Source organism: Vulpes vulpes, chromosome 3 (assembly GCF_048418805.1).
Source record: "Vulpes vulpes isolate BD-2025 chromosome 3, VulVul3, whole genome shotgun sequence".
In the NCBI taxonomy this organism is placed as follows: Eukaryota; Metazoa; Chordata; class Mammalia; order Carnivora; family Canidae; genus Vulpes; species Vulpes vulpes.
Window position 1 is genome coordinate 61,876,589 of NC_132782.1, and position 13,390 is coordinate 61,889,978.

Below are 13,390 nucleotides of genomic sequence, written 5' to 3' on the forward strand. Positions count from 1 at the left end.
GTACCCCACACACCTGCTCCCAGCAGCACACGGGCAGCAGCTCCAGGGCAGTGGCAAGTCCTCTGAGGGCTTGCTCAGGACACCATGTTGGACTGAACACCCCTGCTGACCTGCACCAGGTCATGAATGCAGGGCATGTACAGGTGATCTAACTGCATCCGAGAGCAAAGGTTAAGGAGATTTATAGGATTACACACATGTTTGGCAGCCAATGGGGTAAATTTGCACTGTCTGATGTAAGGAAGTAGGAAGCGGAACATGACAAGGGCAAACAGGCGAAACCAGCTGGAACCGATGGGGTTGTTAGAATTGGCCTTCACACCATCATTCTGTGTCCTTCTGGCCTTCACACCATCATTCTGTGTCCCTGACATCTAGAACGTTACATCACAGCAGGGAAGGTGGGACGTACTAAACTTAGCACCATAACGGGCTGCAATCATTAAGGTGAGCACCTCCCTGGATAGAGTTAACAGTGCGACTTAACAGAAGAAAAGCTTAGTGGAGACGTATCAACACAACACAGAATCGCCAAGTCAAGGAAGAAGATCAGTGAGCTGTGGATGACTTTGAGTGGCTTAACAAACACATAACAGAGTCCCCAAAATGGAGAGATGGCAAAACTTTGAAGGAACTATGGCTTAATATTTCCCTGATTTAGTGACAGGTGTCAGCCTACAGGCCCAGAGGAGACCCATGAGCCCCAAGCACGCAGGCTGGAGACACAGTGACAGACAGAACATCTGGGAAGTGGCCAGCGAGAGCCGGCTGTCTAGCGCCGCGAGGAGGGTGGTGGCAGCATCGTTGTCACCACACACAGCTTGCGGGGGGCACGGTTTGCTGCTCTGAACAGAGATACCTTCAAACGAGTTCAACGTGACAAGGATGTCTTTCAGTAACAGTGACACAAGGACATTTTCGTGCAAAGGCTGAAACAGCTCAACCAGCAGACCTGAAAGGTCAAAGGACGTTGTGCAGGGAGGAGGACGGTGACCCTGGGGGGAGTAGGAGGCGGCGCCCAAGGCTCAGCCGCTTACCTATCTGTCAGGGGCAGTGGCCCTGGGGACAAGCACGGCATACGTGAGAACAGCATCGACGTGCTAAGGCGGACGGCGTGTGCACCTGGAAGGTATCCAGCCATGGCGGCCTCTGCCTGGCTCCAGGCCTCTGTGGCGTGGAGCGACACTGCGGGGCTGTGCCAGTGGGACACATCCTGGACGTAGGAAGACAGTGGGGAACAGAGGACTAACAGGGGAGTCCGTAGAGGCGAAAGCCAAGCAGACCTGTGGCCGCCGGGAGCAGGAATGCAGCGTGAGCAGCCTCCTGTGAGTGACACGCGGGCTGTGGGCTGTGTCCCTGCCGCTCGGCCAACCGCACACAGAGGAGCCAGAACTCAGCCCCACATGCAGGGGCTGAGGTGCTGGTGGGACCCGCAGGGGTTGGTTATCTCAGCTCCTGCGGTGGAGGATCACGGGAGTCTGCTTTCCCACACCCCACGGTACCCCACGGTACCCTGCAGTAGCCCCATGGTACCCCATAGTACCCCTATGGTACCCCCACAGTACCCACACACAGTACCCCCCAAAGTACCCACACAGTACCCCAGAGTGCACCCCACAGTACCCCACGGTACCCCACAGTACCCCCATGGTACCCCACACAGTACTCCCCAAAGTACCCACACAGTACCTCCCACAGTACCCCGTGGTATCCCCCACAATACCCCCACGGTACCCCCCACAGTACCCCACAAAGTACCTTGCAGTACCCCCCACAGTACACCCCACAGTAACACCACCCAGGTGAGGACCCTCCTCAGGGTGATGCTGCCTGGGACATGTGTCCTCCCAAGCCCCCAGTGTACCTGTGCCCCAGCGACCGCGTCTTTGAGGGCACCGGCTGACCACAGTCGTGTCTCTGCCGAGGTGGAGGCATTGCCCTGAGTCCTGGGGGTGGGCCAGGTGTGCGGGGGAGCTGCGCACCTACTCAGAACAGCAGCAGCCACCTGAGTCAGGCTTGTGTCCTGGACAGGCCCATGGGGAGCACAGCTGGGCACTCCACACTGCCATCCCAGAGCTGTGGCACCTCCCCGGCGGTGTCCTCCCCAGCCCCTGCAGGGCTGGCATGTCCCACAGGGAAGCCTGAGTCCGGAAGTGGGGCTCTCTTTCCCCCAAGGAGCCCCACTAGCCGTGATGGTCGGGGCCAGGGGTTGTGCTCAGCCACTGTGGCTCCTGCACAGACAGCACTGTGATCCCCGTCCCAAAGCCGGGGTGGAGCCAGAAGCCACTCAGGCAGGAGGTGGTGACTGCATGGCAGGGCCATGGCCACAGCTTCACATGCGGTGACAGTGGACAGGTTCCCGCAGCCCTTTGGGGCGGAGACCTGGTCCTGTCCTGCTCTGAGGTTCCTTTAAGCCACCTGGTCTTTCCTGGGCCTGGTGTTCTGTTTTCACCTCTGAGCCGCCTGGTGGAGGGGAGAGGCCACTGAGCACCTCCCTTGTCGGCTGATTTCATAGGAGCAGGGTCAGTGGACACTTGCTCACATGGTGTCTGCACTCCAGCCCCGGTCCGTCTGCCCTGACCCGGCCTCACAAACATCCTGTCGTCAGTCTGCTGGTGATGTCTGTTGACACACATCAGAGGGCCCCGAGTGCTGAGGGCAGCCAGCCCTGACCCTGCCTCTCTTTGCAGTGACTGAGTACATGTTATCGGGGGACAGTGGCCTCAGGCTCCCTGGGCCATTGCGTGAGGAGGGCCACCCGAGCGCCTCCCCTGCCATCCCAGGAGGGGCTCCCAGCTGCAGCAGCACAGCCAGGACTCCATGACTGTGAGTCCCCCCTTCCTGAGACCCCTGTGTCCAGGGCCCACGGCCAGCATGGGGGCCAGCCTGCCACTGAGGGCACAGATGAGCCCGGACACACCCTGAGGGGAGGCATGGGGGAGACCAGGGAGAGGGAGCCACCAGTGTCTTTCACAGAGATCTTCTGGACGACTGATGACAAGTGACATGGGCTCTGATCCGTGACGTCCTCTCCTTCTGCCAGACAAAGGCTTCTGGGCAGTGGTTTGACCATCGAGCAAAACACTCCCCAGGAGAGGGGGTGTCCTGGCTCCCCCTGAAGTGATGGGAGGGTTCACTCATCCTTGGTCACCCTAAGGTGCTGGGTGCCACAACCAGCCAGACTCCCTGGCCAGGTCTCCACCCTGTGCCAGATGCTCCAAGCACAGTACATGGCTGGATGTTAACGGCCCCCCAGGAGGGGCGCCCTGGCCAGCAGGGCTGCACCCCCAGGCCAACTTCCCCAGGACCCTGTGCCTATGCCCCCTGGAAACCACATACCCAAGAGGGTGGCATGGTTACTTGTGAGAGCTCGGGTATCCCTCCAAGAGGAGGGGGCCCTCAGCCTCTGTGGGAGCCAGTGGAGACCAGCTCTGCCTGCCCCAGCCTCCCTCTGTCGGGAGGGCACCCCTGTGTCGGGACTGTCCTGAGAACAGAGGCTTCCCCGCCTCCCACTTGTAGGCCAGGCCTGGAGCCCCTGCAGAGGCTGCGCCAAGCTCACATGCCCTTGTGTTCTCATGTTCTGGGATCAGAACAGCAAACACAGGACTCACACATTGTGGGACCAGAACCCTCTTACTCTAAGATGCATCACAATGCCAGCCAAGGTGGCCCCCCAGCAGGCTCTGTGTGGGCCCAGAGCCAGGGGCACCACCCATGAGGGACCCAGCCTCGCAGGAGACACCCTCCTGTCTGTTTCCCTGACCTTGTCCATCCAGGCAACTACTTCTGTAACAGGATGTGTGTCTGTGAGTCTGAGAGCACCCTAGGGGTGCAAGGGCTCCGCAGCACCTCCCAGACACAGACTCGATGCCACGCACAGCCTGGGCACCTGGTGGGAGGGAGGGAGAGGGCCGCGGCATCTGAGTCAGGATGTCCTTCCTTTCCCAGCCATGACTTACATGGAAGAGACTGAGCCCCTCCAGGACAATCCCGTCACAGGGAGCACAGGAGCCTCCACTGTGGCCTGAGGCTGTCTTGCTGGGGGCTCCCGGTGCACCCCCACCTCAGCCACTGGCCATGGGGTCAGCACAGCCCGGGCCCCGCCTGCCTTTGTGCATCCCGCCTGCATAGCCCTCCACCCAGTCTAGGGGCTCAGGTGGCCCTGCCATTGACTGCTGCACCAAGGTTGGGGTGGGAGCTGGCGATACCTCAGTTCCCATGGGGAGGTCCGGGCGGGCTTGGATGGTCTCAGGGCCCAACAAGCCCCCTGGGACCGGGGTTTCCCCAGTCTTCCAGGCAACACAGGCCCATGGGCAATGGTCCCCCGGAGCAGCCCCACTGAGTGGACACCAGGCACAGGGACATCTCTGAGTATATTTGGAATCTCGGTTTTCTTTCGTTTTTAATAAGGTAGTGACCTGTGGCCTGGGACCCAGGTTGGGGTAAGGGCACAACAGCTGGGCCTGAGGTCTGGGGTGTGTCCGGGGTGTGTCCGGGGCCCCAAGAGGACCACCCCACACCAGATGGAGGAGCCTGGGTGGATGCCAGGCCTTGAATAAGCTTCATGCTGCGAGGTGTCCTCAGAGCGGCAGCCACGTGGGGCAGGGGCTGGGGTCAGGCTGGGTGCTCACCATGGTGGCCTCGCCATTTCCAGCTACTGTAGGATGTTTTCTTCATTTTTTCAATGCTGATTCGATCCAAACTTGAGGAACATAAATAAATGAGACGTGTTTCTCTCACTTTGTTCTGTTGTATCCGGGTACGTCAGTGACATGCTTCACCCAGGGAGCCTGGCTCCTGTGACTTTGAGGGAACATGGCCCTGGGCAGCAGACCAGCCTTCATCTGGGGTCTCCCCGGTCTACAGCCAGGGCCACCCCTGCCCTGGGCGTGATCAGCACTTTTCGGGGGCCTGGTGGCCCTGAGCCACACGCTGGGACAGCTCTGCTTGCATAGCTGAGCACCACAAGGACAAGCTGGCCACTGCCAGACGCCTCCACGGCCAAAGCCAAACAAGCGCCCATGACCAAAATAGCTGTCAGATGACCAGAGAGCCTTCTCACTAGCTTCTGCCCAAAGGCAAGCTGCTCGCAGCAGCTGCAGCTAAAAATAAGCAAGAAGGGCATCCATCTTCGGGAGAATCTCAAGGGGAGAGCTCCGTCTTGCTTTTGGGCTGCTGCGTGCGGGCACGATGAGGTCGCTGCGCTCTATTTCTGCTGAGGCCCTGGTGTCTCACCCCCAGGTGGCCCAGCAGAGCCTGGACAGCGTCGCCCACAACCTCTACCCACTCCTGTTCAAAGCCAGCTACTTGCTGGAGCAGGCGGCGGTGATCCGAGCCCTGTTGGAGCGCTGGCCCCTGGAGGAGTTCCGGCTGAGCGTGCTGCTCGGGCCGCACTCCGAACCGCCGGTGGACCTGCGGGACCGCACCTGCAGGCCCTGCCTGGAGGCTTGCGTGCAGGGCCTCGCAGACCACGTGCTCCGGGCCGCAGGCCCGTGGCGGCTGCGTGTGGCTGACCTCACAGGTGTCCGAGACGTGCAGGTGCAGCAGTGCCCCTGTGGGAGGGCTCTGGGCAGGTGGGGCCGCACCGAGCTGCTGGCCAGGACCTGCTGCCAGCTGCAGGCGGCGTCCCTCGTGGTCCGGCCCCCCGTGCGGGTCCTCACTGATCTCTTTGTCACAGAGGGCAATTTCGAGCTGGTGCTGCGTGCCCTGGGACCTGGCCCTGCCCCGCTGCGCGTGCACTGCCTTTCTTTCCGAGCAGACAGTCTGGGCCCCAGCCAGCTAATGCAGGTGCTGCGTCTGGCAGGGCCAGGTGAACTGCACAGGCTAGAGGTTGTGCACAACGTGCGGCTGCATGCTGGCCATGTGCAGCAGCTGCTGGCCCAGGTGGGCTTCCCACAGCTGGCCTCACTCACGCTGCCTGCCAAGGCTTTCGACGCGCCCCCGAGCAGCACCCTGAGCCCTGACCGCGAGGACCGCCTCCTTACCTCCATCGCCTGGGAGCTCAGCCAGATGAGCCAGCTCAACGAGCTGAGTGTGGCCTTCTCCACGCTGACAGGAAAGATTCCGAAACTACTCGGGTGAGTCTGGGGTGACAACACAGAGGGCAGGCCAAGTGAGTGGGGTCTCTGCTCACAGCTCCTCGTGCAGGGCTGGTGATGGGGACGGGGGCCTGGTGGGGGGTGGCAGGCCCAAGATGCATGAGGGACCATGGGATGGGACCTGGCTGCTGACAAGTCAGGACGTTCCAGGCTCCCTCTGCCTTTACCCCAGAAGGCCTGGACAGGGTAGGGTGATTGTGCTCCTCACCTGTCTGATAACAAGTTACCCCAACAATGGGCAATATGGTGACAAAACCTTCAAGAACCAGCTCCACTGGGTCCACTGGGCTGTGGTCTCCTCCGAAGGCTTGGTGGGCTGGGAGGGTGGGGCCGTCCATGTCCACGTTCAGATGTGGCTGTTCAGGGTCTACCTCTGCACTGTGGCTGCTGGGAGGCCTCAGGACAGGGCGGCTGATCCGAGAATCAGAACACCAGGCGGGAGCTGCATATGCAGCTCACCGCTTCTGCAGACCGTGTTGGCTTGGAGTTGGTCAGCGGGTCCCCTGTGGGAGCACGAGGGCCGGGGGTCAGGGAAGGCCGACTCCCTGAGGTGGGCCTGAGCAGGGGTCTGGAGTACTGGGTTGCATAGAGTGGCAGGCTGGCGAGAGGCGCTGACGTGGATGGGTCAGGGGTCAGCAGAGAGAAGGTGGGGGTCAGACGGCAGGGCAGTGTGGGGAGGTGGAACATCACAGCCCCTGGAGGCGGTGAGCAGGAGGATGGCATGGTCACCTCCGTATTCATGAGGGCCACTCTGGCCCGCAGCACAGACCCGGAAGGAGGGGCTGGGGAAGGACAGTGTGGTGGGCAGACAGCCAGCTCTCAGCACGCAGCGGCACAGGTGTGGGGCCCCCCACAGGCTCTCCTGCACTGAGTACTCAGCCTGGTGGCATCAGACCCAAACCAAATATCCCCAGGGCGGGGTACATTGAGAAAGTGTGTTTTTCACAAGCCCCTTGAGACCTGCTGCTCAGAGCAGGGTCTCCCCATTGCTGTGCATCTGCTGATGCTGGCCTCAGCACGTGGGAGGGGCTGCAGGTACCAGGCCGTAGGAAAGCTGGGCTGGATGGCTGCGTGGCCCTTCCCCTCCTTGCTCCACAGTACACAACTGAGCAACCCTCATTCTAATTAATGCTTTACTTATGGAGACTAAAAATTGAGTTTTGTATTATTCCCACATGTCACAGAGTATCATTCTTCTTGTGATTTGTTCCATTGTTTAAAGATGTAAAAACCATTTTACAGTCCTGTTGAGTAAGACCAGGCCGCAGTGGACTCTGCCTTTGGGCCGTCGTCTGCTGACTCCTGAGCTAGAATTCATCTTAATTCCTCCCAGAGGTCCTCCTGGGACTGCCCCTCACCTGTGCTGTTTCTTGCCCTGCCCTAGCCCCCTACGGACGCCACTGAGGACTCTGGACCTGGCCAACTGCTCCCTGAACCACGAAGATATGGCCTTCTTGGCAGACTGCACCCATGCCGCGCACCTGGAGGTCCTCGACCTCAGTGGGCACAGCCTGTTTAGCCTGTTCCCCTCCACCTTCTTCCGGCTGCTGGGCCGGGCCGCCCAGACGCTGAGGGTCCTCACCGTGGAGGAATGCGACATCGAAGACAGCCACGTGAGCATGCTGATCCTGGCCCTGAGCCCCTGCCACGAGCTGTGCGAGCTCCGCTTCCTGGGGAACCCCCTGTCGGCCCGGGCCCTGAGGCGCCTCTTCGTGGCTCTCTGCGAGCTGCCCAAACTGCGGCGTGCAGAGTTCCCAGTGCCCAAGGACTGCTACCCTGAGGGTACTGCCTACCCCCAGGACGACTTGGCCATGTCCAAGTTCGACCAGCAGAAATATGACGCGATTGCCGAGGACCTCCGTGCAGTGCTGCTTCGGGCTGGTCGGGGCGACATCCAGGTGTGCACGCCCCTCTTCGGAAGTTTCGACCCAGATATCCAAGAAACAAGCAACGAACTTGGAGCTTTCCTGCTGCGAGCTTTCAAAGCTGCTCTAGAGAACTTCTCCAGAGCACTGGAACAAATGGAGTAGGCCCTTGAGCAGAACGGGGGGAGGGGTGGGGACTTGCAGCTAGGCTGTGCCGCAGCCTGGACAGCCCGCATGGGCAGTCTTGGCCACCTGCTCCCCGCTACCACCCGTTAAAGCATCTCTTGCTGAAGCTCGTATGTGGCATCGGCTAAGCCCAGGTGAGAGGAAACCCTGGTTCCAGCAGAGGCCACTCCAGGCACCTCCGCGCAGTGGAGCGGGGTTGTGCGGGCTGGGAGCAATGAGGGGGAGCTCAGACGTCCGGCCAGGGTGGAGAGGACATGAACAACCTGTCACACAACACAGGCCCTGTGCCACATCTGGGTTGTCCACAGGGCTGACTTGGGTTTGCCTATTCATGAGCTCCTGCCCGGCATGGAACAGGGGGTTGTTAATGGCTTGAGCCCAAGGACCAGGATGCAGAGTGGCTTCCTGGGCCTCTGCCACTGTGGAAAGCCCTGCCTGGGACAACCCCATCACCGCTCCGGTTTCTACCTCCCTTTGGACGCTGACGCCAGAGGAGCCTCTGCTTAGGCCGGGGCAGCTCCTCTGTGCCGCTGAGTCCAGGTGCAAACGTGCTTAACGACGTTTGCCCTTGGTTTCTTCCAAGAGCTGATTCCAGCAGAGGCTGAGTGTGGATGATTATGTACGAATACACAGCAGTGTGCCTTCCTCAGACCTGGCTTTAATTTCGGTGCAGTTAGGCATTTTAAAAAAATATCTACATGTATGAAAATGAACTAAGTTATCAAGATAGAGGCTAGCCTTCGATGGGCCTGACCTCAAACTAGAACCCCAAGTGCTCAGTGTGGGCTTAACTCATTCTGTGGGAGGGGCTGCCCTCCACCCAGCTCTGGGGCCCTCCCTGCCCCCTGGAGTCCTCACCCAGGTATCCATGCCCCCTTCAGGTATGTCTCTACCCTTCATGCCCCCCAGGTATGTCTGCATCCCCAGGCCCCCTCAGGTATGTCTATACCTCCCATGCTCCACCCACTCAGGTCTGTCCATGCGTTTCTCGCCACAACCTAGTGGGGCTGCCTCGGGTGTCCACCCCCAAAGTGACCGCTGTGTCAGGACTCTGCTTCCTGGGGAAGGCAATAATGTTCCTCCTGGGTCTTTCAGGAAAGAGGGACACCCAGAAAGTGGGCAGGAGGGAAAAGGTGGGTGACATGTGACCATCCTGCCCCTCAGATCTGCTCTCTGAGCCACTTCTCCCACTGCCCTGCCCACACTCTGCCATCCCGCAGACCCATCCTGCTGCCAAAGTCTCCGAACCCTATCTCAGGCATGGGAGTTTCCCTTGCAAGAAGCTCTGGAAAGAGAGTAGATTAGGTACAGGGAAAAATTTTGTGATGATCTGATTCTAACTCTAAAGAGTGGAGTGATTTCAGCTGTTTGTGGCCCACGGGAGAGGACTCCGGAGTGCACACAGCTGAGCCGGGCACCTGTGGTCACTGGGGCAGGAGGTGGGTGCGCAGGTGTCTGCGGGTCGTGAATGTTCCCAACAGCCCCACCCCTGGGAATGGCCCCCCATAAAAGCCAAGGAGGCTGTGGAGGCACATTTGGAGCAATTCTGCAGCCTCTGGAGCGGCCCCAGCAGAACCCATGCCTCCCGTGCCAACCTGCTACCTATCATTTCCCCGATCCTGTGGATCTGCTGGGCCCGAACCCTGAAGGACTGTTTCCGGCCATAATGGGTTTTGGCTGTGCCCACACAGCCTAGGATTCAGAGGTTCTGACAATGCCTCCCAGCGCCAGGGATCTGCCAGGACCCAGGCACGTCCTGTGCTTTCATGCTGCGAAGGCCTGGGTCTGACACAAACCGTAGGGACAGGGACACTCACGCGTAGGCAGAGATGGGCAGATGGCAGGTGCCGACAGGGTGGGAAGTCACCACAGGCAGCTCCGGGCCTAGCTGTCCCACTGGTCTCCCCAGAGCCCCGACAGCTGAATGGAATGGGGCAGGGTGCGGACCCGACAGACACTGGGCAACCACCTTCCAAAACACCGAGGGCATGGGCTCTGCGTCCCCCAAGTCCTGTGTGGTGGATTAATCATCACACCTCCTCCGGGAAGCCAGCACTCCTTCCTGCTGCCCATCCTGGCAAAGGGGGAGAACAGATTCAGGGGCTTATTACACAGTTTTATGTCCCAGACTAGGGGACCCTCTGTGCCATGGATGTGGCCTGAAGTCCTGGAGACGGGGGCCTGTGGCTCTTATGGTCACGGGTGCTCTCCTTTTCTTTGTCGTTACGTAGATTGAGCAGCACCCTGAGGAGCTGTCGCCCACTGGACCACAGGGTCCCAATTCTCTATCGCTGGGGCCCCTGGGCAGCTCCCTATGGCTGGAGATGCTGCAGCTCTCACCTGGGTCTCGATGCTCATCATAGTGATTCCACCCACCTGCTGCTGCCCGTCCTGAATCCCATCAGCCTGGGGCCCAAAACCGGGGCATCACCTATGACACTCAGCCCTGGCTGTGGAAAAAGCCCCTTTCATGTGGGGGCAGCAGCATCTGTCCTCATGTGATAAATGCCTTCGACAACCCTGTCCAGGCATCCCTGAGCTTCTGTGCCTCGGGTCCAGGCAGCCTGGCTCTCCTCTCCACTGACAGGCCACCCGCAAGGAGCCAGTGTCCCGCCAGGACATCACACACAGGGACACCCCCTCAGAACCACGCCCCACGAGGCCCAGGTCCTGGCAGCATGCAGTGTTGCAGCCACTGGCTGTGGCGCAGTGAAGGCGTGTGGGGCAGGGGGGCTCGAAACTCGCCACTTCCCTGCGGTCTGTCTGCACCGACGGGACCTTGACTTGCCAGAAGGTCCGCAGAGGCAGATTTCCGCAAGAGCTGCCCCAATGGCAGCCAGTGCTTGGCTCTTGAGGCCTCATTTTCTTTTTCAAGATTTCCTGCAGGGTTGACAAAAGCCACACACCTCATTTCCCTGCACCCTCTCTATCTGAATGTCACAGCAGCGTAGATGCCACTGGTTCCCAAACTGCCACACAGGGGAATGGAACAGGTAAGACGCAAGCTCAGAAGAGCCAGGAGGAGGAAGGTTAACGCAGATGTGCACACGTGAGGCAGAGACCCCTGCCCCAGGCTCCTGACACTTGTTGGCCATTTCTGGGTCCTGAGGAGGGAACCTGAGGAGCCACGAGGCCCCAAGTAAACCCCCCTCATCACTGTGTCGGGCAGCTCAAATCCATCTCTGTTGCCGTGGCCAGAGTCCCACTGCAGAGAAACGGAGCAGCTGAGCCTGTCACTGCTGGATGAGAGCAGCAGCTTGCGTCTGGCTCCTAGGGCTCGTGCGGCACCCAGGAGGTGGCTGTCTCTGTGGCCTCCCTGGCTCCAGCTTTCTGCCTGCAGGGCCCAGCATGGCCTCTGAGCTGGGTGGGGTCCCCTATGGTCCGTCACAAGACCCCCGAGCGAGCACATGAACCTTCCCCAGTTCCCGAGTCCTGACTGCAGACTGGCTCTCAGGAGGTGAGACGGAGACAGCAGACGCAGTGAGACAGCCCTTCCCTCCCTCTCCTTTCAGAGGATTGTGAACACTTCACACCTTTGAACAATCCCACACAGAAATACTGTTCTAGTTTAATTAGACATGACTTCTCTTTTCATTCTTTTTTTTAGAGGTTTTTTATTTGAAAGAGAGAGAAAGAGAGAGGACGCGATGGAGCGAAGGGAGAAGCAGACGCCCTGCTGAGCAGGGAGCCCGACACGGGACTCGATCCCAGGACCCGAGATCATGACCTGAGTCCCCCAGGGGCCCATAACTTCCCTTCCCAGACACACACAGGTTCTTTGGTGAAGTCCCTTCCCATCACAATGCCCCATCATCGGTGCGATGTTTGCAGGGTTACTTTGTCATCGTGAAATGTCGGTCCATATGCACATGATACACACACACACACAAGAAATATACACGACAGTTCCTTATCTGCATTTGTGAACTTTTACGAGGGGGAGAAAGCATATTTAACAAATAAACTGGGATTCGTTTACAGAATCACTGCCTGCTTATTTTATTTGTGGAACATCCTAGTCAATTCCCATGCCTTCCAACTTTATTCCAAGTAAAACCCTGAAACAGGTACTTTCACAGTAAGTACACTTAGAAAGCAGAGGCTGAACGCCTCAAAGCCCTTCCTGCGTAAGTCACCACAACCCCACCCACAGTGTCCCCAAATCCACGAAAACCTGCTGGGCCCTGCAGGCCAGGAGATGCCCTGTCCTCCTGACTCCAGCACGCACAGGACAGGCCTTGCCTCAGCCCTGGCCCTGCTGGCTCAAGGTTTTGCTGAGACCTTCCAGAAAGCAGCCTGTACAGATGTTGGACTCTCAAGTCCCCATAAATCCTACACACACTCCAAACGTCCCACTGTAGTGTTACTTAGTCCAGACATCTTTTGGTTCATCTGTGAAGTCGTCAGGCATGACATCATGTAAACATTTCCAACCCAACAAAATCACTGTTAAAAAGATGGATGGCATCAAACAAACCCTCAATTAAATTTGCCAGCAGAAGGCAGCTGTGCTGCACAAACAGACATGGTCCAACATAATCTTCTGTAGGTAATGTCTGATTTTGAGCATCGAACTGGCGTCTAAACTGACTTGGATAATCTGAACAGTTACCACGCTACTGAAGGCTGGCTCACAGCACGCTGGACATGAGAAAATATGGTGAAGATTAACAATTCACCTTGAAATAACCTACTAAATAGCTGAATTTTCCTCATTTTTTAGAAGATTTACTTATTTTTTAGAGAGACTAGGGAGGGGAGAGCAGACAGGGAGGGAGAGAGAATCCCCAAGGTGGGGCTTGATCCCACAACCCTGAGATCATGACCTGAGCTGAAACCAAGAGCCGGCCACTTAACCAACTGTACCACACAGGTGCCCCTGAATTTTCCTCTTAAAGTAAAAACAAAGAGAAAGCATTAAGCGGTTTATCCGAGGATACCTGGAGAGTCAGCGCAGTAGGAGGAACCGATGGACACAACTGGGCAACAAATAGCCAGGCAGACTTTTTAGTTCAGATTTACCGAAGTTATTTTTGTTTGGATCTGGGGCGGGGTGGGTGACAGCAGAGCACAAATGGGAGACTGGGAGCCGCTGGAGAAGAGAAGCATGAAGCTGGCGCAGCACACAGAGGCCAAGAGCAGAGCTGGAAAAGCTCAGCCCCACGGGGCTCTCACTGCAGCTCCAAGCCACTTTGTCTCTGCAAGTGTTCCCAAGTCTAAAATCCACACGTGAGCACAAAC

General features: G+C 58.5%; 2 protein-coding genes across 3 annotated transcripts in view; both read left to right on the forward strand.

The window, feature by feature from the left end:
• Positions 1-4,739, forward strand: part of PLEKHG4B (pleckstrin homology and RhoGEF domain containing G4B) — an 80,710-nt gene extending 75,971 nt beyond the window's left edge. Inside the window, exon 20 of the mRNA XM_026019149.2 lies at positions 2,691-4,739. Coding sequence (XP_025874934.2) covers positions 2,691-2,824 — 134 coding nt within the window. The 3' untranslated portion in view covers positions 2,825-4,739. The remainder of the gene's footprint in view (positions 1-2,690) is intronic.
• On the forward strand, positions 2,742-12,132 carry LRRC14B (leucine rich repeat containing 14B). Of its 2 annotated transcripts, XR_012000457.1 has the most exons (4): positions 2,742-2,826; positions 4,769-6,077; positions 7,483-8,283; positions 11,757-12,132. XR_012000457.1 is itself a non-coding variant. In XM_026019150.2 (2 exons), exons 1-2 carry the CDS (start codon positions 5,191-5,193, stop codon positions 8,126-8,128), a joined length of 1,533 nt encoding a protein of 510 aa, XP_025874935.1. In that variant the 5' UTR covers positions 4,726-5,190; the 3' UTR covers positions 8,129-12,132. The 2 variants fall into 2 exon arrangements, 1 of the variants encoding a protein (XP_025874935.1); XM_026019150.2 differs by lacking the exon at positions 2,742-2,826 and having other exon boundaries at positions 4,726-6,077; positions 7,483-12,132.
• Positions 12,133-13,390: the final 1,258 nt, after the last annotated feature.

Bases quoted from the DNA above. Each gene is read 5' to 3' on its own strand.
- LRRC14B (XM_026019150.2), top strand. From the start codon at position 5,191: ATGAGGTCGCTGCGCTCTATTTCTGCTGAGGCCCTGGTGTCTCACCCC. The intron at 6,078-7,482 runs GTGAGTCTGGGG...GCCCTGCCCTAG, and splicing joins AAGATTCCGAAACTACTCGG to CCCCCTACGGACGCCACTGA.